Source organism: Mus caroli, unplaced genomic scaffold (genome assembly GCF_978045245.1).
Source record: "Mus caroli unplaced genomic scaffold, Mus_caroli_1 scaffold_17, whole genome shotgun sequence".
Lineage (NCBI taxonomy): Eukaryota > Metazoa > Chordata > Mammalia > Rodentia > Muridae > Mus > Mus caroli.
This window is the reverse complement of record NW_028227272.1, coordinates 34,197,955-34,224,949: the sequence shown is the minus strand read 5'-3', so window position 1 is coordinate 34,224,949 and position 26,995 is coordinate 34,197,955. Positions and strand designations below refer to the sequence as shown.

Here is a 26,995-nt window from a genome sequence, read left to right as displayed (position 1 = left end):
GGAATTTTTCATTCTCATTTAAAAAGAAATAACATATCATAAAGTTATGCAAATATGAAATAATCTACTTGGGAAGAGATTTGTGATAAGAGAGAAGGAGAGATTAAAAAGTAACAAAATTCTTAGGAAGGTAAGGAGCTGGGGATTGGCATGTGTGCCAGGATTAACATGATTATGCCATAGAGGTGCCACATGAAAACTATGTGACAGCATTGTAATGACTTGTCAAAATGTGAATGAAATGAAAAGAATTATAAAATTCTATAAAATGTCAATACAAAACCTAATGTTACAATTAAAATAATTATAATCATAAAAGGGAGAAAAATGTCACACTATGATATAATTATACCACATCAGTTTCCTATTTTCCCAAAAGTTTTATGGGAAAAACACTATTCTCATAGTCAAAAAAATGGTGTATTTCAAAATAATTACAATTTTTAATAATTACATTAAGTAATAATAGCTACAATCTCCAGCATAAGTTTAGGGTACATTGTCACTTGACAAATGAAAATAGTTTTACCATTACGTTCACTTTGACCAAGAAGGTAGGTAAAAGAACTAGACAAACAACAAATTAGGTAAGCAGTACAGAACTAGGTAAATGAAGCTTAGCTCTGTGTGTGTGCTCCTGCGTGTGTAAGTGCACACTCATATGTCATGAAGAAGCCAGAGGTCAGTCTCAAGTCCCATTCTTTAGGGTTAACCCACCCTGTTTTTGAGTCAATGTCTCCAGCACTGGGATTGCCGTTACGTGCCACCCTATGTGGATGCTTCACAGGGGTTCTCGGGAATCATACTAAGGTCCTCACGCTTCATCTTCAGCACCATCTGTTTTCCAGACTTGAAGCTAAGTTTATAACTCCCAGTTTTCATTTAAATTTTTAATGAGATAATCTAATATATACTTCATACTTCCCCCCTATTAATGATATTATAATGACCTAACCTCATCTCTCCTTTCTCTTAATAGCTATATAGCCTGGGAAATATATGTAATGGCCTCTGCTCATTTTCTTACCAGTATAGTAAAAATAATAATATAACACTTTTATGGTTTTGTTACATGTAAAAGAGATAACTAGTGTATTAGGTACAACTTTTATGTATAATGAACACGTGGGCATTAGGAATTTATAACTTTAGTTATTCAAAGTCTTCCAAAGTTTTCCAAATTTTTATACAATCTGCATAATTTTTTCAGCTACACACACTACTCACTAACCACTGTGGTTATTTTTTCTGTTACTTACCTGTTGTTACAAGTTACTTTTCTTAATATTTCTGGTTTAAGTAGTCTTTTCCTTTTTATAACCTGCTAGTTCTAATTGGATGTCACATATCAAAGCCTGTTTAAGTGAATAAAAATGCAAGAACTAAGATAATGTCATAGTGATTCTGTAAATTAATATTCATTGCTTATTTTGTTATAAACTTCCTTGTATTCACTTTTTAATCTACTTGGCAAAAAAGTGTGCTCAAAATTATTTAATTGATGTATACTCTCAGGTTAATAGTAATACTTATGTCAGTAAATATTATAACAATATAATGACAGAAAATAGAAATTTCAAGGTGGGATAATCTTATTAAGTTTAAAAAAATCTTGAAATTTTCCAAAGAAATATGAATTAGATCACATGACATGCCTTGAGGCTTATGCTCAAAATCCTGAGAATATGATGAAGAAGAAAATTCCTGAGACCTTCAATTTTTGTATCCTATCTTTTGTATGTTTAGAAACACAAAGACTTAGTATAGTAACACACTGTAAAGGTGTTCAGACAAGGAGAAAGAACTCCTATATCCTGAATATTTTAAATGCTATGCCACCCAGGTTTGTATACGTACACTGCGTGATGAAAGTACAATGACAGGATTATCTGGAGATTTGAACATACTCTACTTGTAAGTGATAAATGACTATCATTGTAGACCAGTTTCTCTTTAAGCTGTATCATTGATTTACTCCTGTGACCTTATTTATTCAGAAAGGTACACTCAACTCTTCAAACTTACGGTATCTCGTGAGCAAAGGGCTTAAGGGACATTTTCATAGTAAGACATTACATTTTCAGCTTGCAACTTCTATGAGGGTTGTTTTTTCTGTTCCTATATTAATTTCTTTTCTGTTGCTGTGCTAAAATTCCTCTAACAAATGCAACTTGGAAGAGAACGTGTTTGTTTTGGCTTACAGGTCAAGAGATGGTGCAGTTCCCCATGACAGGAGAAGGGTAGCAATAGGAGCATGAGGCTGCCTAGCAATCAAGAATTTGAAAAGAAAAAAGAGAAAACAGGAATTGGGAGCCAGGCTGCAAAACTTCAAGGCTCTCCCCCAGAGACACACATTTCAACCATAAAATTCTGTTCTTGGCCCCATATGCTCATGGCCATCTCATAATGTAAATGCATTTAATAAAAATTTTTAAAGCTCCAAAATCTTTAACAGACATACCAGTGTTACAAAGTCTCTTCTGAGATGCAGGGCAGTCTCTTAAATGCAATCCCTGTAGAATAAATAAATTAAAGATTTCATTCTTCCAATTTAACACTGGCACAGAGTATACATTCCCATTCCAAAACGGAGGAATGGAATGCAGTGAAGACAGATGGAGCCAAAGCAATACAAAACTCAACAAGGAAAACACAAAGTTTTGTACCCCTATGCCCAGTATGCAGAGCTTCAGTGTCAAAGGGCTTAGGTGGCTACACCCCTCCATACGTGCCTCCTACAGTATGTGTGTCCCTCTAGGGCAGTTTGTACTGCCTGGATACAATCCTCATTGGCAGGTATCCCTTGCCTCTGACATACCCAACATCTTAGTCTTCATCCCAACTTAGATTTCATCTTCACAGCCACACTCAATGGTCCTGAAGGCCTTTTTTTTTTAGGCCCACCAACCTTTCTGTACATTGCCTTGCCTCAATGGCTGAGACCATAGAAGATAAAATCATAATCCTTTCCATCTTACATCTAGAACAAATACCTCATGGATAGCACTAAAAAGTTCTACTTCCAACCATGCTAGAGTGTGATCCCATCGGAACACACTTGCAATAGCTTCTGCATGCCAAACCAAAAATAAAACAACAACAAACTTTAGGGTATTGCCTTCCAGGAGCAGGAAGTCCCTCAAACTCTCTCCTGTCACAACTTGGAGGCTTTACTGGATGAAGTCTTATCCTCAAAATACCTTTCCTGTTGTATCTGGCTTTTATTTAGTGACACTAATCTTCTTAACAATTAACGGCCTCTTTTTTCTTTTCTCTTTCTCTCTGCCTTTCTACAATAAAGATCTAAAATCGTTAAAAAAAAAAAATTACAGCCTTATTTTCAGCATGTGCCTTAGCTGTAATCTTTAACTTCCTACTGTTCCTTTCCTCTCCAAATTTTACTTTTTATGTCTTTCTGCCATATTTGTTGCTCTTTTACATTGTAGGCATGTGTAAATGTAACCAGGAATAACAAATGGCACAAACTGAATGTTACATTGTGGTAAAATTTCCTCTACCAAAAATACTTAGTCTATTACTTTTTTATGCAGCCTCATGTGAATCTCAGGACCTGGTCAGAATGTTTCCACATCTGGCTCTATCATACAAATGGTCCTGGCCCTATTCTTGATAGAGTTCTTGTCTCATGAGCTGGGCCTCCACTGTCTGTGTTTCTCTCATCACTCCTGTCTTCCAGCATAAAGAAAAAGGTGATAGGGAGAAATAGGAACAAAGATAATTTTCATCACTCACAATACCTCTTAAATATTTCTGGGCATGGAAACATAGATGTATGCATTTGTTCAGAAAGTGATAAAATAGAAGGTAAGAAACAAGAGGTTGATGGTGCAGTATTTGTTGTAACTTGATGCCACTGAATGAGCCACTTATATATAAAATAATAAAAACAATTATAAAATTTAAATCTGTAATATCTCTTAAAAGATCTTTCTAAAATCAATAACCTCCTGAAATAGAAGACTGTATTATATCTTTTTAAAGCATTTTTTTATTTCCTATTATTCTTGATACATTTGTTAAGGAACTTAGTCATTTATTAAGTATGTTTGTTGGTCCTTTATTAAATGATTGAAGCAATAACAAAATAAAAATTACCTATGAAGTGTCAGCAAAATTTATCTCTCTTCTCTTTTTCTCTCCTTCCCTCTTTCCCTTTCCTTTTCTTCCTCTCTTCCCACTCCCAACCCCTCTCTCCTTTTCATTTTCAGGCTTAACAGAGCTGAATGATAGTCCAGTTCCCCTGGAACTTGAGCGCTGCAAGTCCCCCACCTCAGGTAAACATAGTGGTATTTTTCAAGCTTCTGCTAATTCAATGAAGTAAGCTATTTATTTACTTTCATAAGTCTTTTAAAATTAGTACCTAATTCAATTTCTGAAATTTAATCATAAGTAACTTTGTTTCCAAAATAAATACAAATGAATGTCTTTTAAAATATCCTTGGTCCAAATAAAAATAAGATCAGATATGAGTGTTAATTATATCTTAGAGAAAGATTTTTTTTCAGATATATTTAAAAGTGCCTAAAAAGTGACAAATAAAAAATAAGTAATAGATCCAAAAATTGTCATCTATTGGTATAGCTAAATTTGTGAGAATTATAAACTTTAGGTTCAGACAAAAATTATAGAATGTACTTAGGCCACTATCTTATGAAATGTTTATTTATTGATAAATTAAAATGAAATCTAATGTGGAATAAATAAAACATCTTTAAGATAAAGTGTGAGCCCGCTAAATGTACATATAAAAACACAAGGAAAGAGAGTTCTAGAGCTAAGTCTTTAAAGCATATAAATAAATTAATTAATTAATTAATTAATTAATTAATTAATATCTATGCATGATAGGTTCTGAGCAGTTGCCTATTTTTTTAAAAAGTCAAATAATATATTATCTCAAAAATGAATTAAAATAATTTTAAAGTATCTATTCTGAATTTTCTAAAATATATAACAATGAATAAAATTTTATTACCTAAGCATTGTATGTATTTTGACAATGGGTAGATGCTTTCTTACTGTATAACAGAAGTGATTGACATATAGTTAAATGGTAGACTCTTTGCCTAGCATATACAAGGCCCTAAGTTGTGGTGCCAGCAATATAAAAACTTTCTTTTCTCAGAATAGCAAAAGATATCATTACTTTTTATTTACATTATTTTTTTAATTTATATGGAATTGTTAAAACTTAATCATGCTTCTCAAAGCCTGTATCTGCATTTTAGAAATTCTTCTGAAGTTGCAGCACGTCTTCAATCTGCTCTGCTCTTTACAAGTGGCTGATTCCTTTTCTGTGCTCTATAGGAATCTAGCCCATCTACAACCTATTGTATCCTGGGTGACATCTTCTTTTAATAAAATATTTGTTTTTAATTTATTGCTCTTTAAAAGATAATTTTATTTGTATGCATGTGAGCCTACAAGAACATATGTGTACTACATATATGAAGGAGCTTGAGGAGACCAGACAAGGGCATCAGATCTGGAATTGAAAATAACATTCTCAATTACTGTGAACATGTATGTTGGGAAACAAACCTGGTTCCTCAGCAAGCACATTACTCTTAACCACGGTGCTATCTCTCCCGCCCCATGTTGATTTTATCTTAAGATCCCTAATGAACTCTTCTTTCTGCATCCACTTTGGCACTGTCGTAATGTAGGAAATCATCGCCTCCCATCTAGAGCAACACAAAATGTTCTAGCAAACGCTCTGCCTTTTAAACTCCCCTCACTGTTCATTCTTCATATCATGTTGTAGAATTAACTTCCAAAAGTTATTACTTTGCTCATACTTTGTAGTTAGCAATATTTCATATAATTCAATAGCCTTTAACAGATTGTTGTACCAACTTAACTTTAAATTTTCTTCCTTAACCTGAGTTTGAGTAATAAACATTGAATTCTCCCTTCCATTCTGTTCTTACACATTGTTTCTGTCCTTTGAAAAACTAAATGTTATTGTTAGTTGTTATTTATTTTTCCAGACAATTTGTATTTGAAAAAAAAAGGCATCTATTTTAGCCCCGTGTTTTCTGTAGTTTACTATAATCATGTGTGTGTTAACTTATAACTGCAGGTGCATAAGGGCCTGAGTCAGAAGACATGCAAAAGGCTGGGCAGTGTAGCAGGTTCTAACATATATGCTCTAGGGATCCAACTCAGGTCCTTACACATGTGCAATAGGCACTTTACTGACTGAGCCTCCTCCTCCTCTTCCTCCTCCTCCTCTTCCTCCTCCTCTTCTTCCTCTTCTCCCTCTTCTTCCTCCTCCTCTTTTCTCTCCTTCCTCTTCTGAATAAAGGTTTAAGTAATTTTTGGAATTAATTACTCTTTAAAGTTTAAGTACCATTTATCTATTGAAACAATTACTTCATGTGTTCTTTATTTTTGCATAATTATGCTTTCTTTTTAAATAAATTTATCCCCATCATGGAAAAGTTTTACTTGGCCTTAAACAATGTTTTAGTCTTGTTTATTTTTAACTTTAAATTTCTACATTAGCTTTATCAATTACTTCTTCTTTCCTTTGACTTTATTTTTCCTTTTTCAACTTTTTATGATATATGTTTAATTTTTATATTCATTATTTATTACATGTTCCTATAATTATTCAGTGCTAAATTACCCTTTGAACTCCACCCTAAATGCAACACAGATTTTATAAATGGTAATTTTATTAAAATCATTTTTGTTCAATATACCACTATTTTTTCTTTTTATTGGAAATAGATTTTTCCCATACACCATATCCTGATTACAGTTTCCACTTCCTCTACCCCTCCAAGTTTCTCCCAACCTCCCTTCTCATCTGGATCTACCCAATTTCTTTTGTTAGAAAGAAAACAGGTTTCTAAGGGAATATAATAGAACATAATATAGTTTAAAACAAAACAAATAATTAGGACAAAATAAATAAACAAGGAAAAATCTCAAGAAAGGCACGAGAAACAGACTATAGATGCAGAGATTCATTTGTACATGCATTCAAGAATTCCATGAATACACAAGACTGGAAGCTATAACATGTACATAAAAGACCCATTGGGTAAAAAAAAAAAAAAACCATAAGGGGGCTGGAGAGATTGCTCAGGGGTTAAGATCACTGTTTTCTTCTTTCATAAAAACTGGGTTAAATTCCCAGCACCCACACAGCAGCTCACAACTGTCGGTAACTCTGAGATCTGACACCTCACACAGGCATACATACAGATAAAACACCAATGTTTTAAAATTAAACAAAATAAAATTAAAATTAAATAAGTAAAATAAGTAAAACTTTAAAAGATAAAATTAACAAAAGAAAGAAGGAAAAAAAATCCCTGACAGCTATGAGAGCAGGAACCTCCAAAGCTGCTGTTGAGTTCATTTTGTATTGGTCATCTATGACTGACCACGCAGTCTACCCTTAAGAGTAGTCTGTTTTCCAAGTGAAATTCCATGGGAGAAAATTCAATTTTTATTTGCGAGTGGGTATCAATTGGAAATAGATCTGGGTTTACATTGAGAAGTGCTGGGACCTCATGTGGTGACAACCCGTGAGATCCTATGCGTGCTGTCTCATTCTTGAGTTCATATTCAGTGCCTTGGTCCTCTTATGCTTAGAAGGCCTTGTGTTCTTGGTGTCCTCCATCCCCTCAGACTCATACCTTTTTTCTGCCTCCTCTTTCACAAGGTTCCTTCTGCATCATGTTTGACTGTATATTTGTTCCCATCTGCTGCAGGAAGAAACTTTTCTGATGATGGCAGAGCAAAACACTGGTCTATGACTGTAACAGTGTCATTAGGAGGCATTTTATTGCTACTTTTTTTTTTTAAGGATGGTAGTATTTGCCTTTCCCCTAAGTTCCTAGTCTCAGATTCTTGGCCACTCAAATAAGGTCAAGTATGGATTCCATCTCATTGGGCCTTCAGAAAAGTTATATATAGTTGTTTAATCCCGCAAGCTTTGCATCGCCACTACACTAGCATATCTTGCAAGCAGGACACTGCTGTAGATTGATGGTTTGTCATTGGGTAGTTGTTTTTCCTTTGGTTAAGTACAGAATAACCTTCTGATATCAAGAACACTAGCCCATAGGAATGAAGGTTCTATGTAGGCATCAGCTCACCATCTCTGTGTTTAATGAATTGTATAGGTGTCTTCAGCTATGTGGCCTTGCTGTCATTTTGTGGAGACAACTTGTAGTCTTGGCAACAGCCTAATGTGTCTGGGGTTCCCATGGGCCCCTTTGGCTAATAACTCAATCTCAAACTAAAAGCTTTGTTTGGTGACAATAGATGGCCAGTTAGGGCTCTGTCTCCCCAATTATTTGATGCTATGTTTATGCTTTAGGAAGCTTCAACTCTACTAGGTTTTCATACTACCCCTCAATTGGCCCTTAATTTTCACCGACTCTCGCTTCATTCCCTCCTTCATGCTCCCCTCCCCTTCCCATCCCTACTTGCTATTCCTATTTCAGTCTTCCTTCCTAATCTATCTGAATTACCTATTCTATTTTTCTTTTCTAAGACAACTAACTGCATCCATCAATCCTTACTGTATATCTAACATTTGTGATTTTATGGATTGTACCTTGATTATTACTGATAACAGCTAATATACAAATATAAGTAAATATATATCATATTTGTCTTTCTGGATTTGGGTTACCTCACTCAGGATGATTTTTTTTTCTAGCCACATCCACCCATACTTATGACTTCCATAATTTCATTTTTAAATGTCTGAATACTATTCCATTTTTCTTTATTCATTCTTCTATTTAGGTACATTTAGGTTGCTTCTAATTTTTGGCTATTAGGAGTAGAGCAGCAATGAATATGGATGAGCAATTTTCTCTGTTGTAGGATGAAGTGTCCTTTGGCTGTATGTATACCCAAGAGTGGTATAGCCGGATGTTGAGGTAAATGTACTCTCAGCTTCCTGAGGAACTGCCACACTGATTTCCATAGTAGCTGTACTAGTTCACACTTCCACCACAATGGATAAGTGTTCATTCCACTTGTTCTACATACTTGCCAGTATGAGCTATCATTTGTTTTATTGATCTTAGTCATTCTGACAGGTGTATGATGTAAGTTGAACATAGCATTGATGTGCATTTCCCCAATGGCTAAGGATGCTGAACATTTTAAGTGTTTCTCAGCCATTTTGATTTCCACTTTTGAGAATTCTCTATTTAGATCTATACTCCATTTTATTTCAGTTATTTGTTTTCTTGATGTCCAGCATTTAAAGCTTTTTATACATGTTAGATATCAGCCCTCTAGTAGATAGATAGTTGGTAAAAATCTCTTCCCATTCTGTGGCTGACCACTCTGCCCTAATGATTGGTGTCCTTTGCAGTAAAACGTTTTTCAGTTTCATAAGGTCTCATTTATTAATTTTTCTTAGACCCTGTGCTATTGATGTTCTCTTCAGAAAAATTTTTCCTGTCTCAATGAATTCAAGACTGTTCCCTACTTTCTTTTCTATCAGATTCAATGTATCTGACCCAATGTTGAGGTTTTTGGAGATGAATTTTGTTCATGGCAATAAATATGGATCTATTTGTAGTCTTCTACTTACAGACATCTAATTTAACCAGTACCATTTGTTGAAGATTCTGTCTCTTTTTTCCAGTTTGCATTTCTGGTTTCTTTATAAAAAATCAGGTTTCTATAGGTGTGTTGACTTGTGTCTGAGTCTTCATCTTCAGTTTTACTCAATAAATCAATGTGTCTGAGTTTTGGTGTGTGTGTGTGTGTGTGTGTGTGTGTGTGTGTGAGAGAGAGAGAGAGAGAGAGAGAGAGAGAGAGAGAGAGAGAGAGAGAGAGAGAAAGACCTGTGTATGTATACCATGCTTTTATTTATTGCTACAGCTCTGTAGTTCAGTTTGAAGTTGGACCTTGTTTTAACTCTAGTAGTTCTTTTATTATTGTATATATTTTTAAATTTAGCTATCCTGGATATCCAGCATTTCCATATGAAGCTTAAAACTGTCATTCATTTCAGGTTCTGGGAAGAATTGTGTTGAAATTTTGATAGGATTGAATAGAATACATAGATTATTTTGGTTGGTTAGCCATTTTCACTCTATTAATCCTACCAGTCCAGAAGCACCAGAGATCTCTCCATCTTCTGATATCTTTCTTGATTTCTTCATTTAATTTCTTAAAATTTTTATTAAATTGCTTGCTTGGTTAGAGGTACCCCAAGATGTCTTGTATTATTTGAGGCTATTGTGAAAGGTGTGGCTTCCATGATTTCTTTCTAAGTCCATTTATCATTGGTATATTGGAGGCCTACCAATGTTTATGAGTAAAGATGTATAAGCTACTTTGCTGAAAGTGTTTATCAGCTGTAAGGGTATCCAGGGGTAATTTTTAGGGTCACTTATATATACTATCAGATCATCTGCAAAGATACTTTGCCTTCTTCCTTTATAATTTGTATCTCTTTGATCTGCTTCAGTTGTCTTAATGCTCTAGCTAAGACTCAAATACTATATTGAATAGGAATTGAGAGAGTGAATACCCTATTTTGTTCCTGATTTTAGTGAAATTTCTTTGCGTTTCTCTCCATTTAAGTTGATGTTGGCTGTGTTTTTTCTTTTTTTCTGTTAGCTTGCCTGTATTGAGGTATGTCTCTTGTATCCCTAATCTCTCTAATACGTTTATTATGAAGAGGTATTGAATTTTATCAAAGGCATTTTTTCCTTTAGTGAGATAATTGTGTGTTTTTAATTTCAGTTTCTTTATATGATGGGTTACATTACTTATCAGTTTACACATGTTGAGACATCTCTCTAAGACGAAGCTTACTTGGTCTTGATCTTACTTGGTACATGATCTTTTTGTTACGTTCATGTGTAAGTACCTGTATTTACTGATCGGGCCAATGTTGCCTGATATGGTTGCAAGGAATTAAATTAGACCAAGTTGGAGGGGCACAGAAGGACTGAGGAGCAATCAGTCTCTCTATACCTTTTCCAGAAATGGAAAATGATGGCAATTTCCAGGATCAATACAGTTGTAGTTGCCAGGATACAATGATATGTGCAAATTATATGGAGTACACAGGATTAATGTCTAAGACCAATTATGTCAAGTTTCCATGCTTCCTTGACTACAAAGGGAACATACACAGAAACACAAAGCGGCCTGAACACTTCACTGCCTGAGGGAGTGCATTAGTTTCACACTTCAGTGCCTGAGGGAGTATATCAGGAACTAGAAGGCACATTATGCCCCAGGAGGCATGCACTCGACCCTGAAAAACCTATGGCACATGCCTCTCAAAGCAGCTAGGCTAGGCCAACTCAAGGGTTCCTGCATTCCTGGATTCAGTTTGGAAGAACTTTATTGAGAATTTTTGCATTTAAGCTCAGAAGGGGAATTGATCTGTAAAAATTCCTCTTTTGTTGGATCTTTATGTGATTTGGGTATCTGAGTGACTGTGAGCTCATGAAACAGATTGGGAAGTGTTCTTTCTGCTTCTTTTTGTGTAATAATTTGAGGAGTATTGGCATTAACTCTGCTTGGAAAGTCTCATAGAATTCTGCTGTAATGCCATCTGGCACTGAGATTTTTCTTGGGTTGGGGCTGGCAGGCTTTTAAATATTGTTTCTTCTTCACTGGGGAATTATAGGTCTGTTTAAATTGATAGTCTAATATTGATTTAACTTCAGTAAGTGCCATATGTCAAAAGATTTATATTTCATTTAAAATTTCCAAATTAGAGGAGTAAGGTTTTTAAAGGATTTCCTTATGATTATTTGGATATCCTAAATGTCTGCTTTTTTAAAAAATATTTTTACTTAGTCACTTTACATCCTGCTCACTTTCCCCCTCCCAAAAATCCCTTCTCCATCCTCCTTTCCTTCTCCTCTGAGCTAGTGGGGGACCCCTGGGTATCCTCCCTCCCTGGCAGTTCAAGTCTCTGCAAGGCTACGTGCTTCTTCTTCCACTGAGGCCAGGCAAGGCATCCCAGCTTGAAGAACATATCTCACAGACAGGCAACAGCTTTTGAGATAGCCCCCACTCTAGTTGTTTGGGTCACACATGAAGACCAAGCTGCACATCAGGAGAGACCTAGGTCCAGCCCATATATGTTTTTTGGTTGGTAGTTCGGACTCTGAGAGCCCCAAGGGTCCATGAATTAAAATTAAAATTAAAAGTAATGTCTATCTTTATTGCTGAGGTTTGTTTCTTATATGCAGCAAAAAAGTGGATCCTGTTTTCACATCCACTCTACTATCCTATGTCTTTTCATTGGAAAATTGAGTGTATTGATGTTGAGAGATATTAATGACCAGTGATTGTTATTTCCTGTTATTTTGATATTGGTGGTGTTAGTGTGTGTGTGTGTGTGTGTGTGTGTGTGTGTGTGTGTGTGTTTGTGTGTGTACATGTGTACTCTTTCCTTGTATTTGCTGATATGGAATTACTTATTTCCTGTGTTTTCTTAGATAACATTCTTGGGTTAGAGTTTTCCTTCTAGTATTTCCTATATGGCTGGACTTGTGGCTAGATACTGTTTGAATTTGGCTTTGTCTTGAAGTATCTTTTTTTCTCTGTCTACAGTAAATGGGAGTTTTACTGAGTATAGTAGTCTAGTTTGGCACCTGTAGTATTTTAAGAGGTTGCAAGATATCTGTCCAGGTTCTTCTTGCTTTTAGAGTCTCTGTTGAGAAGTCTCCTGTAATTCTGATAGGTCACCCTTTGTATGTTACCTGCCCTTTTCCCCTTGCTGCTTTTTAATAGTTTTTCTTTGTTATGTAGATTTTGTGTTTTGGTTATTATATGGCAGGAGGATTTTCTTTTGTGATCCAGTCTGATTGATGTTCTATTAGCTTCTTGTATGTTTATATGCATCTCTTTATGTTGGGAATCTATTCTTCTATGATTTTGTTGAGAATATTTTCTGGGCCTTGGAGCTGGAATTCTTCGCCTTCTATTCCTATTATCTTTAAGTTAGGTCTTTTCATGATTTCCAAGATTTCCTGTATGTTTTGGGTTAGGAATTTTTTTAGACTTAATATTTTCTTTGACAGATATATCAGTTTCTTTCATTATATCTCCAGCATCTGAGAGTCTCTCTTCCAGCTCCTGTATTCTGTTGGTGATGCTCACATCTGTTGTTCCTGTCCTCTTCCTTAGGATTTCCATCTCCAAGATTTCCTCACTTGTGTTTTCTTTATTGCTTCAGTGTCTACTTTCAGGTCTTACACAGTTTTATTCATTTCCTTCGCCTGTTTAATTGTACTTTTCTGTATGTCTTAAGGGATTTATTTGCTTCCTCTTTAAAGACCTCTATCTGATTGTATTTTACTGTTTCTTTATGAGATTTATTCATTTCCTTTTTAAAGACCTTTATCATCTTTATAAGATTGGTCATTTTCTTGTGTTTCCGTTGTGTTAGGATATCCAGGACTTGCTGTAGTGGAGAAGCTGTGCTTTGGATGTGTTATATTTCCCAGCTATTGATTGTGTTCTTTCCAGGGCCTTTAGCAATCTGGATGGTTTTGGTCCCTGGTTGTTCCTGTTGTAGTAGTTATTGGGAAGGGGGTGAAACTTGATGGTCCTGGTGTGGCAGTCCTCTGATGGGTATCCTTGCGCTGTATGGTTCTGGGCCTGCAGGTCTGTATGGTTTAGGAGCCCCAGGTCTGATGAAGGCGGACTGAGAGGTGGCAGGAAAATGGAGATCTCCCTGGGCTAGCAGACTGCTTAGGGCAGCTTGCCTGGGCCAGAGGGCTCAGAGAGCAGGGAAGATCTCTATGTCTGTCCTTATGGCCTCTCTCCATTTCTAATTTTTGTTAGTTGGATATTCTCTCTCTGCCTTTTTGTTAATTTGGATTAGGGTTTGTCAATATTATTGATTTTCTCAAGGAACCAGTTCTTTGTTTCATTGATTCTTTGTATTGTTTGGTTGTTGTTAATTTTTATTTAATTCAGCCTTGAGTTTGAATATTTCTCACCTGTATTCCTCTTGGGTATCTTGCTTATTTTTTTTTTGTTTGATAGCCTTCAGGTATTCTGTTACGTTGTTAGTATGTGGGCGCTCCGGTTTTCTTATATAAGCACTTAGTGCTATGAACTTTCTTCTTAGCATCTCATTTATTTTGTCCAACACATTTTGTTATGTGTTTATTTTCATTGAATTTTAGTAGAAAGTTCAGTTTCCACGACTTTGCAAGCTTTCCATTCTTTCTGCTGTTGTTGATATTCAGCTTTAGTCCACAGTGGTCTCAGATAGAGATGGGTTAGGATGTGTGTGCAGTGGTGTTTCCCCTCCTTTAATTTGCTAGTTTGGATAATATATTCCTTATGCTTTCCTAGGCTTGGTTAACTTTTTTAAAATTGGAATTTTCCTTCTAGTCCTTCTTTTAGGCCTAGATTTGTGTGTGTGTGTGTATGTGTGTGTGTGTGTGTGTGTGTGTGTGTGTGTGTGTAATTTGGGTTATCATGAAAGGTCTTATTTTCTCTATCTATTCTGACTGAATGTTTTACTAGGTATAGTAATCTGAGCTGTGATCTGTAGTCTCTTAGAGTTTCTGAAACAACTGTCTATGCCCTTCTGGCTTTTAGAGTCTTCACTGGTGTTAATCAAATGCAACTGTCTTCATATATTACTTGTTTTTTTTTTCCTTGAAACTTTTAATATTTGTTCTTTGTTCTGTATGTTTAGTGTTTTGATTATGTGCCAGGGGGACTTTCTCTTCTGGTCCAGTCTATTTTGTGTTCAGTATGCTTCTTGTATCTTGATAGGTATCTCCTTTTTTTAGGTTAGGGAAATTTCCTTCTATGATTTTGTTGAAAATATTTTTGGTGCCTTTGACCAGGATTTCTTCTTCTTCTTTTTATTTTTAATTTTTATTAATTTTTAATTTTTCTTTTCATTCTTCTATTCTTATTACTCTTATATTTAGTCTTTTCCTAGTGTCCCAAATTTCCTGGATGTTTCATACCAGGAGTTTTTAGATTTAACATTTTCTTTGACTGACCTATACATTTCTCCCACTGTGTCTTTAGTGGGTGAGATTCTCTCCCATCCCTTTTATACTGTTAGTAAAGCTTGCCTCTGAGGTTACTGTTCAAATTCCTAAAGTTTTCATTTCCAGATTTCCCTCAGTTTGTTTGTTTAATTGCATTTCCACCTTCAAATTTTGAAATGTTTTATTCATGTCTTCCCACCATTTATGTTTTCATAGATTTTTTTAAAAGGCATTTATTCATTTTCTCTTAAAGTACCTTTATCATATTTACACAGGCTAGCTTAGGTCTTTTTCTTGTGCCTCAGCTATGTTGAATTACTCAGTGTCTGCTGTAGTAGTGTTGTTGGGCTCTAGTGGAGACATACTGTTCTGGCTACAATTGATTGTTTTTATGCTGACGACGAAGCATCTAGGTTTGGGAAAATTGTAATTCTGGGTCCTGGTCTTGTCTTTGTTCTGTGGGTGTATCATTCCTTGGTTTCTATTGTCCTCTCTGGTTCTTAGGAGGATGTAGAGGCTACGTATTAATCATCTTACAACAAAACCAAAAAGAGTAATCACATACATATAATGATACCTAAAACAGCCAACATAATATGAACTAACAATCGTCTTTCTTTAATATCTCTCAATATCAATGGACTGAATTCCCAATAAAAAGACATAAGCTAACAAACTGAATATGCAAACAGGGTCCAGCATTTTGCTGCTTATAAGGAACACACCTCAATAACACAGAGATGCTACCTCAGCGTTAAAGGCTTGAAAAATGTATTCCAAGCAAACAGTCCAAGAAACAAGCAAGAATTGGTGTCCTAATATCTAATAAAATCGACTCTCAATCAAAAGTTATCAAGTGAGATGTGGAAAGGCACTTCATATTCATCAAAGGAAAAATCCACCAAGAGAAATTCTAAATTCTGAACATCTATGCCCCCAAATGCAAGGGCACCCACATTCATAAAAGAAACTTTACTAAAGGTCAAAACACACACTGAGCCCCAGCCAATAATAGTGGGAGATTTCAACACCCCACTCTCACCAATGGACAAGTCATTGAAACAGAAACTTAACAGAGACACAGTAAAACTAATAGAGACTATGAACTAAATAGATTTAATAGATATAAACAGAACATTTCACCCAAAGACAAAAAAAAAAAAAAAAAAAAAAACTTTTTCTCAGCACCTCATGGTACCTTCTCCAAAATTGACCATATAATCAGTCATAAAACAAGCCTCAGCAGATACAAGAAGATTGAAATAATCCCATGCATCTTATCAGATCACCACGAACTATGTATTTCCTGGTTGGAAATTTTATGGGATCCTGCTAGGTATAGCCACTGGGGATTCCAAGTAAAAATGTGTTTCTACGTATTGGGACCTGACACTTAGGAATGCAGTTGGGCTAGGAGGGAAGCTGAGGGGATCCAAAGGAAGGAGGAGAGTAGGATGTTCCACCAGGATCTGCTTAGACCCCTGGAAATGGGGACAGAATGGGAAGAGACTTGACAGCTGGTGGTCTGATACAGAGCTGGAAATGAGATTGAAGGATTGGATTTGGAGGAATGAAGGGAGAAGTAAAAATATCTGTTATTCTGTTGAATAGGAGAAGTGGCCTTTGCGTTCCCAGATAGTGCCTGCTGGAATAGGGGGGTGGATTAAAGCAATGAGTCAGGAGAAGGTATTTTGGAAGAGTAGATCTGTGTGATCCACTGGAGATGGGGTTGGGGATAAAGGAAGGCTACAGTAGGTGGTGTGCTACCGAACTAGGATTAAGAGAGTAAAAAATTCTGACCCACAATTGTTCCTGTCTAAATGGAGAAGAGACTGAGGGAAAGGAGGTCCAGTGACTAACCTGACTTGGGATCCATCTCAAGGGGAGGCTCCAAGGCCTGACACTATTACTAATGATATGGTGTGCTTACAGACAAGAGCCTAGCATAGCTGCCCTCTGAGAGACCCAACAAGCAGATACCTGAGACAGATGCAGATAATACACTCAACCATTGTACTGTGGTTGAATTGGGGAAAGGCTGGAAGGAGCTGAGGAGGAGGGAAACCCCATAGGAAGACCAGCAGTCTCAACTAACCCAGACCACTGAGCCACAAACCAGGCAGTATATACTAGCTGGTCCAAGACCCCAATACATATACATCAGAGGACTGCCTGGCCTGGCCTCAGTAGGAGAGGGGCCTAACTCTCAAGAGACTTGAGGCTCCAGGGAGTGGGAGGCCTGGCGGGTAGCGGGAGACATCCTCTTGGAGAGAGGGGGTGAAAGAATGGGATAAGGAACTGTGGGAGGGGGGACTGGGAAGGGGAAATTCCTTGACTGTAAAAAGTAAAAGTAGTAATAATAATAATAATGTAGAGTTGGTTTTGAAGGAGCTGAAGGAGGTGAAGATCTGCAATCAGACTACCTGGCTGAGTAGCCTGAGGGTTCCTAGTGAATGCCTGCTGGAGTTGAGGGCTAGGATAAAGCAACGAGTCTGGAGACAGAAGTTGGGGAAAAGACCATTGTGATCCACTAGAGATGGGGACAGAGGGGGAGGCAGCAGCGTGTGGTCTGCTAGAGAGCTGGGGATAAGACTGCAGGGTTGGATTTGGAGGAGATAAAGAACAAGAGAATCTTCTATCTGCTTCCCTGAGTAGAGTGGGGATTTTTTTCCTTGTTTTTGCCCCAAGAGTATTTGAAGTGAGTTTGTTCCATTGTGTTACTTTTTTTCCTTGTGTTCTTTACATTCTGCTTACTTGACCTGCCAAGAACTGAAACTAAGTAAATTAAAATACTGTTTGACAACATATTTGTTGCTTTTCTTCCTATCTGCTGTGTTTTTAGTTCTCAGAAAATTACTTACTATTTCTTTCTTACATAGTATAACTTAATATGTCATGTTTTAAATGCTGATATTTGGAAAGTATATTCACATTTAAAGTGCAACTTTCACCACTCATATTATGTTCTTTGCCCGAGTTTTAACTGTATTATCAATATCAACATTCAAGTTTTTCTAATTTCTAATAATTTGGAATACTTTTAACCCTAACTCTTCTCCTTAAAATTTTTTTGATTATAGTATGTAAGCTTCACAGTGCATATATCTTAAAGTTTCAGACAGATTTATTTAACAAATAGATAGATCTTGTAAAAAAAAAAAAGCACAGTTCAAAACAGAGAAAGTATACAGAACCTCCTGCAGGACCTCTGACTTCTACAACATCACCTGCTATTCTCTTATCTATCCTTTTCATATATTTATTACCAAAAATCAAGGTTGTGGCACTTTCATATGATTGAAAGAATATAGTGTTTATTTTTCTGTTCCCTCTGTTTCTGTCTATGTCTCTGTCTATCTCTCTCTTTCTCTCTCCCTCTCTCTATGCATGTGTATCCTATCCATCCTTGTTGCAGCATGGTTTCTATTGTGTAATATCTCATATGTGAATATCCCTCAATTTAATGTTGTGAAACATTTAGTGGTTTGGGGCTTTTATAAATGAGGCAAATATGGGAATCTTCTACATTTTTAATTAAAATATCAACTCATTTCTGTTACATATATTTCTAAAAGAGAAATGTCACACACACAAATGTGAGTAGTTAGCAAATATACTACTAGAGTTTTCTAAGGTAGCTTACCAATTTATTTCCATTTAAAGTGTTCAGGAGGTTCATTTCTTTCATATACTTCCTGATATTCAATGTTAGAGCCCTTAATATTAAAAATTATATTCATTTTGTAGTATAATCTCATTGTAGAATTAAGGTGGATTGCACATCTCTAATGTCTAATGATTTTGAAAAGTTCTATATGTACTACATTTATCTTATTTTATAAGACGTTAAATTCTTTTCCTCATTATGATTGGGTCACCAACTTCTCTTTATTCATTTCTTATTTATAGAGGTATGTGTGTGTGCGTGTGCGTGTGTGTGTTAGAAGTCTTCGGCTACATGTATATGCTACTAAATATTTTGCACCGTCTCTGTGGCTTTCTCTTTACTTTCTTAAAGTCAGAGCTAGTTCTAATGTATTTCAATTTGACAATGTTTTTATTTTAATGAAATGCTTTATGCCCTTTTGTTTAAAGAAAAGTCTTATCCACTATGATCATGAAGCTATTTTTAATACTATCCTATAGAAACGTACTGTTTTATATTTCACATTTACCTTCCAGTTGGAATTTATTCTATGTATAATATGAGGAAGCAGCTGTTTAGCTATCCAAATGATAAGTGCTAGTTATGTGGAGATTACCCTTTCCTTCACTATTAATCAGTGGGCTTCACCATGGGTGTGTGCATGTGTGCATGTGTTGGAAGGGAGAGCTTTATCTTCTATTCACAACAGAATGTATACTACTTACTCAGATCATACTGTTTCAATTAATATAGCCTTATTAAATATTGAAGACATTGTAGTTTCTCCAAATTTTTGGTCCTTTTCCAAGAGTGTTTTATACATTCTAGTTTTTTTAACTTTTATGAATAATTTATTAATTTGCATATAAGCATGTTTATATTGTTATTACAATTTTACTTATAGATCAATTATGTATAATTCACATGTTTAACAATATTGAATGTCCCCTGTGTATTACACATTTATATGTGTTCTTTATCTCAGTAGTGATTTTTAATTTTCATTGCAGAGATCATGTTCATCTTACATTAGACTTATTCTTTTGCTTTTATTTTTCATTCATTATAAATGTGATTTAATTTTCTAGTCACTTGTGGATAGAATGTTAAAACATAATTAATATTTACAAATTGTACTTGCACCCAGCAAACTCATTAAATTTATAAATTCTAATAGTTTATAAATTATTTCGGGTTGTCTACATATTTAATTATATTCCCAGTGAAAAGGGCATTTCTATTTCTTCTTCTAAAGAAAAATGTTGTCTAAGGCCTCCATATAATATTGCATAGATGTGATGTTAGCAGCTTCTTTGTTTCTAATCTCAAGAGCGTGTGGGGGACTTTTGGGATAGCATTGGAAATGTAAATGAAATAAATACCTAATAAAAAAAAGAATAAGGCTAAAATGCTCATAACTGGAAACAAAACTGCTCTTCTTCTCTGAAGGCAGCTCAAGAGGCTTACGTGTGATCGAGTAGATTTCTGCAAAACAGGACAGTTTTGACTACCTGCATGTTTTGTTTCTTGGAGATAAAATCATATTATAATGGAATTCACTTATCACTTTAAGACTAAAATTGACAGTTAAGTGTATCTTCCTAAATGGGGTAGACATATTATTTTGCTGTGAAAAAGTTTAAAGATATTTCTTCAGTAGTAATTCTCCACAAAAGATCTTAGACCGTTCCCTCCCCCCATTAAATTCACTAAAATCAAGTGTTAATAGTCACTGTAAGTCTATTGTAATAAGGTAATCTAGCACTTAGGGAAAACAGTAATTACTTTATAGATTTTCTGTGTTCTCAAAGTCTCTTATACTTTAATATACTACAAATAACAGATAAAAGTACAGGCTATCAAGTATTTACTTGAGGTAATGAAAGAGAATAGAGTGTAGATTGGGAGCAACAGAATCCAGTGAGCCAACTGGAATTTGATTCTCACTATTCAAAATAATATGTTTTTTATATTGGTTTTTCATTTACTAAACTATTCAACTAGAATTTTCAGTTTCCACAGTAAGACATTATACTATCCACTGAAGAAAAATTAAGAACAGAAAGTAAACTAATAATCACAAAGGAAACAGTAGTCTACTTTCAGAAATAATTATACTAAAAATATTTTTAAATCAATATTTTCTAAAGCTATGAAACCCCTTTGCATTCAGAGTGTTGTGTAACTTGTGTCCTGTATAAGCTCATCTTCCAAGAGGGGTAGATAGGTACTAATATGCAGTCCTACCCCCAGTCACCTGAGAGAAGTGTAATTTTCTAAAGAAAGTTGTACGTTTTTCCAACAAAGAGTTCTAAACTCAACAAATCTTTAATTATAGGGTTATATCTTCCCAAGACCATAAGCCTTTTTCAAATCCTTTGCCTGGGAGTGCATCTTCTTCTATGCTTCCATCAGGTCCCAAGACTCCTTCTATTTCTGTTATTACAGTCAACCCTATAATTCATATTTCCCATAGTCTACAAAAACCGTATTAAGTAACCAAGTCCACAAACACCAGGATGACTGATATTTATTTTTATTAAATATATCTTTATTAAAATGTCATAAAGGTGGTGTCATAAAAATATTCAAAAACAAGAACCAACTCTGTTTTTCTAATTCTTGATCTAAAATCAGTAGCCTAGCTTGTGTGCATCTAATATCCTGCTGCATCTACATAGAAACTCTCTATATATTTATATTTAGAGAGCAAAGTAGAGTTAATAATATATAGCTACAGTGTATCTATTTATAATAATAAATAGGTCTTTTTTTAAAAAAAAGAAAAGTAGTTTAAAACTATCCTCAGGATCAGAAGTTTGAGCCAGCCTGGACTACATGAGACCCGCATCTCAAAAACAAGAACAAAACCAAACAACAACAACAAAACCCCAAGTGATTCTTTGATTATTACATACACACACACACACACAGACACTCACATAGATACACATACACACACATACACACACAGACATATATATGTGTATATATATGTGTGTGTGTGTATATATATATATATATATATATGTCAGATATATATCAGATAAATATATATCTTTTTTTAGTATAGAATAGAGTTTATTCAGGGCATGGGAGGGGAGTTAAAAGGGTAGCAGATGCAGAGAAAGGCAGCAAGAAGGAGAGAGTAGAGAAAGGGGGGCAGGCCATGGCCACGAAGAAGGGAGGAAGGGAATTGGGAGTAAGGGGGCAAGAGGCAAGAGAGAGGCAAGAGCATAAGGGGGTAAGACCAATCAATATCTTTATCAATGAAATTAATATCTTAGATACAGATATAGAGATAGTGATATAATGTGTTAAATAAAGGCACAAAATAGGGCTGAGGAGATAGCTCCATGAGTAACATACTTGTCATATAATTGTGAGTGGATACTGTAGGTCAACTCCCCAGCACCCACATAAATGTGAGGTAATGTGGCAGTCTACTTGTAATCCTAGCCCTTGAGAAGCAGAGATAGAGGATCCCTGGAACAAGCTGGCTAGCTAGAGTAGCTACATCAGCAAGCTCTGGATTTGAATGAGAAGCCCTGCCTCAATATGGAGGATGCAAAGTGATCAAGGAAGATACTGGACATCTATCTCTGATCTCCACATGCACGTGCACACACAGCCCAGCACAGATCAACACAGGCCTCCTGTGTAGTAATTAGGAAATTGGCCTTTAAGATATATTCTTACTTCAGTCGGGCTGAGAAATTCTATGCCAATAGTCTTGTATTCCCTTCCTTTAGGACTTGCCACCCGAACTCCTGAGGCAGCACCAGGCTTTTATAGGAATGAAATGCCCGCTGTGAAACAGAGGAGTCAAGTGCACCACTTGCCAGGTGAAGGTGAAAATCTTTTCTATGAACAAACAAAATACTCATTTCTTCCCAATTTGCTCCACAGTTTAAGATTATACTAAAAATATTTTTAAATCAATACTTTCTAAAGCTATGAAACCCCTTTGCATTCAGAGTGTTGTGTAACTTGTGTCCTGTATAAGCTCATCTTCCAAGAGGAGTAGATAGGTACTAATATGCAGTCCTACCCCCAGTCACCTGAGAGAAGTGTAATTTCTCACTTGTACTAAAAACACAGGTCAAATAATGGCAAATAAAAGGCATGTTGCTGGAAGTATGTATTCAAACAAGAGATAGTTATGTCACATTATAAAATAGGGATTCATAAGGCATTTTTAGATTACATAGAATTTTGATATTAAAAAAAATCATATAGCGGAATAACTTCATAAAGCCTATGAGAAAGTAGGACAAAACAAACAGGAAATTCAGAGGAAATGTCAATGCCCACCAACTGAGATTTTATTATAGAGTTAACATTAGCCTGTATAATTCAGTGAATTAATTTCTGTAACCAGCAACAACCATTGATCATCACTGTAACTCTAGCAAAGAATTGCCATTTCAGAAAGTTTTTCTGAAGAATTATTCGTTACAGGTTTTATCATCACAATACTATACAGAGGCCTTAAAACCTGAAACTGTTTATTGGGACCCAAACTTAAACACAAGGCTGTGTACCTTTAAGAAAGTTATTCAGAGGCTAGCGAGATGGCTCAGTGGTTAACATCACTGACCACTCTTCCGGGGGTCCTGAGTTCAATTCCCAGAAACCCCATGCTGGCTCACAACCATCTGTAATGGTATCTAATGCCCTCTTCTGGTATATCTGAAGACAGCAACAGTGTGCTCATATACATTAAATAAATAAATAAATAAATCTTTAAGAAAACAAAGTCATTCATTAAAAAATAGATATAACCAGATTTGTAGCTTGTCTTACATGGGAAACTGAAATGCATTACAGATAATGTTTCTCATGGAAGTTTTCTCTGAAAAAAGACCTGCGGGCTGGTCATTACTCAGAAAGGGTTTGTAATATTGTTTCTCAAACTGTCATCCGACAGCATTTGGACTTCAATGTTGTTTATAAAACACCTTAAAATGCAAATTTCTGTTAACCTAAGTCCCTTCCAATATTTTGGAATCTGGTGTGTGGAATGTTACAAGTGTAACATTGTTTCAAACTCAGACCACTAATACATATTTTTATTAAGAGTTTATTCTTGAGAAGGAAGCTCTGTAGCAGTTGTTGCAGCATATCAGAGAATTACCCAAACAGATGAAATGGAAAGAACGGAGTAAGGCAGAACTATGTGTGGGGGTGAGGATATCAGCTTGAACAGCTCTGTGTGTTCTTTGAACCAGAATCCTTCAGTCCTCTTGTGTGCTAGTCTACCAGGCACTATGACGATTCTATTTCATCTTCTTTCTTTGACTAACATTATGCAATGAGTGTGGAATGTATGCTTTAGCTTAATTAACAATAAAAAGAAGAAATTTAGAGGGCTGCATGAGTTTGGTCACCTTACATAAATTTCATTTTACTCAAACCCAATGGACTCTGCTCTGGCATTGACCAGCTGTCTCGGTTTGCCCCTCTTGAGTAACTGATTCTTACTCTTACATGCCAGATCTAAGTGCACTTGGGGAAAAACTCAGGCACTGAGTATCAATAAGCATTCCAAATATAACTTTTATATTATCTGCCTCTTATTCTCCGACACTTGAACATGCTTCTCTAATCTGCTGTGCCTGCATTAGGTAACCTAAGATATATCCCCAGCCCAATGTTTGAGATACCTTGACAGATAAATCGTCGTCAATTCACAGGGAAGCTGAAGAACAATATTGAATGCATAGTAACAGAGGCCCGTTAGTAGCATTGCTATTAGGGAAGTTCCTTCATCAATCAATCATCTAGTCACCCTTTTCCTCCCTAGGTACCACAATTGAGGGCAAGCTTTGTAAGAATGGCCCTAGGTTTCTGATAAGCAGTAGTCTACAGAGGTTAGCTGGTAAACTGAGTAGGTGCTGAGAATTCAAACGCTGAGTGTCTCTGAAAGTCAAAGTCATTTACCATGAATGCTATCATATCTGGGTGAGTGTACCATAAGAATGATGGGAGGGGCAACATTTGGGATGTAAATAAATAAAATAATTGAGGAATAAAAGAATGATATGGGGGCGGGGCTAGGGATGTGGTCAGTTAGCAGAGTGCTTGTCAATTATCCCAGAAGCCTTGTTCCTACCTCCAGGACCAAACAAACCAAGACATGGGATGTATGTGGATAATCCTAATGCTCAGGGGTAGAGACAAAAGAATCATAGTTCAAAGTCATCCTCAAGTGCTTCGTGAGTTTAAAGCCAGTTTACACGATGTAAGGAAACCCTGCCTATAGGAAAAACAAGCAAAGCCAAACAAAACAAAAGAATGTAGAGAATGTGAATCTGGGTTGCTGCAGCTCTCCTAGGAGGCCTATCCTTGTAAGAATTTTCCTGCTCTGTAAATCAGGACTTTTAAAGTCTGGCAAGGATCATAGGCCTTTAAAAAAAAATTGTTGTAATCTGGTTAAATATATACATATATATGTATACATATGTACACAAATATGTAAATATGTTCATGTAGGAATATATTTATAGTCACATAATACACATATAATCATGTATATGAAGAGAGGGGGTGATGTAGATATGTTAAAGATCCTATTTAAAATCAGAATAGAAATCCTTACCTCTTCAGTTTGTCTGAATTATGATATAAACTCTTATGAAGTACTATTATGTGGTCAATTTGAACGCATTAATAATAAAGTAATAATAACAGAAATGAAAGCACTTCCCCTTGGTGCCAAGAGCAAACCTGGATTTGCATCCTCTTCTTCCTTCGCTCTTCCTGTGTTTCCATGCTCTTGTGTGTCTTATTAGTCTGAATGTGTCCCTGTCTGTCACCTCTGTGTGCCTGTGTGTGTTCCTCTGTTGTATCTGTGTCTGCTTATATCTATGTCTGTCTGTCTGTCTGACTGTCTGTCTCTAACAAAAGGCTTTGCTTTCTTGTTTACTGAAACACACAGAAAGCATCACATGGGGAAGGAATGGGGATACTTTAGAGCTACTTCTAAGAGAATGTTACAAAGGATTAAGTCATAGACTTCAACTGACCAAGATAAAAAACAATACTATAAGCATAAGGATTTATCAAACAATATCTTTATGTTGCTTTCATCACTTTTGGTGGATATTTATTTTATATAATAGCCTTCAGCCTATACTTGATGTTTTCAGCAAATGGTTATCATAAAATACATGCATTATTCTGGGTCTGGGGCATGGAAGAGCACAGAACTTAAGATTTCAGCTGTACATTAACTTAGATTGTAGAAGCTGATTACATGAGAAATCCAAGGCAAGTAAGATTGGTTGTTACATTGTTATCTTAATGGAAAGTTAACAAACAGGCTGAGTTCACAGTAGGGTAGTAATCTTAAATCTTAACTAACATTAAGGTATATAATTAACTTTGCATGTGAGGTCTAACAAAAGGTCCAGTCATTGCAGTGTAAGAGATATTTTTATAAACTGCATCACCCCAACATTATTATGTGATTTTTGTTATGGTTTGATATAAAAAGCATTTTCTGTTTATGCTGGTAATTGTTAATATCAAATTATTAAAATCTGATTTTCTCAGTTTTTATAGACTGATACACAAATATCTTTGCCTGCTGCTTTTACTTTATCAGAGTTTATATTTGCTCTTATGTAATAAAAATGTCTTATTAAAGTCAGCGGTCTTTAGCAACTGAATCAAACCATAATATTGAGGTTTGTGTAACTTGTGAAATATGAATGGATCTTACATCTTTATATTGTTGAAATAAAAGAAAAGAAAGCTGGGCATGGTGGTGCACGCCTTTAATCCCATCACTTGGGAGGCAGAGGCAGAGGCAGGTGGATTTCTGAGTTAGAGGCCAGCCTGGTCTACAAAGTGAGTTCCAGGACAGCCAGGGCTATACAGAGAAACCCTGTCTCGAAAAACCAAAAAAAAGAAAAAAGAAAGAAAGAAAGAAAGAAAGAAAGAAAGAAAGAAAGAAAGAAAGAAAGAAAGAAAGAAAGAAAGAAAACCAGTATTTCGAAACAAAAGAAAAATATATTTAAAGGCCAAAAAGATGGCTTAGTAAGTAAAGATGACTGCTGTCAAGCCTGATGACGTGAGAAACTTACACTATGCATAATAATGCTAAAAGTTAAACTGATCTGATCAACACTAACAGTTTTTAAATCAAAAGAATAAAATTCTATGATGAGTGATATAATCAATATATTGTCCCATAGTAAATTAAATAACACTAATATTAGTAACCAGGCAATTACATTTGCATAATATTTGAAAATTAGCTAAATTAGATATTTATACACCAAGTTAGCTCTAAAGGTTAGTGTTTTTACTTTTATCATTGTAATGCACAATGTAAGTTTAT

At 35.6% G+C, this 26,995-nt stretch overlaps 1 protein-coding gene across 8 annotated transcripts in view; it reads left to right on the top strand.

The window, feature by feature from the left end:
- The window catches only part of Stxbp5l (syntaxin binding protein 5L), a 307,493-nt gene that overhangs the window by 240,012 nt on the left and 40,486 nt on the right, over positions 1-26,995 (top strand). For 4 of the 8 annotated variants that reach the window (XM_085832442.1, XM_085832439.1, XM_085832436.1 and 1 more), the window contains 2 exons: positions 4,230-4,295; positions 22,401-22,493. In XM_085832442.1, coding sequence (XP_085688568.1) covers positions 4,230-4,295; positions 22,401-22,493 — 159 coding nt within the window. The remainder of the gene's footprint in view (positions 1-4,229; positions 4,296-22,400; positions 22,494-26,995) is intronic. The other 4 variants (XM_085832441.1, XM_085832438.1, XM_085832440.1 and 1 more) reach the window with 1 other exon arrangement.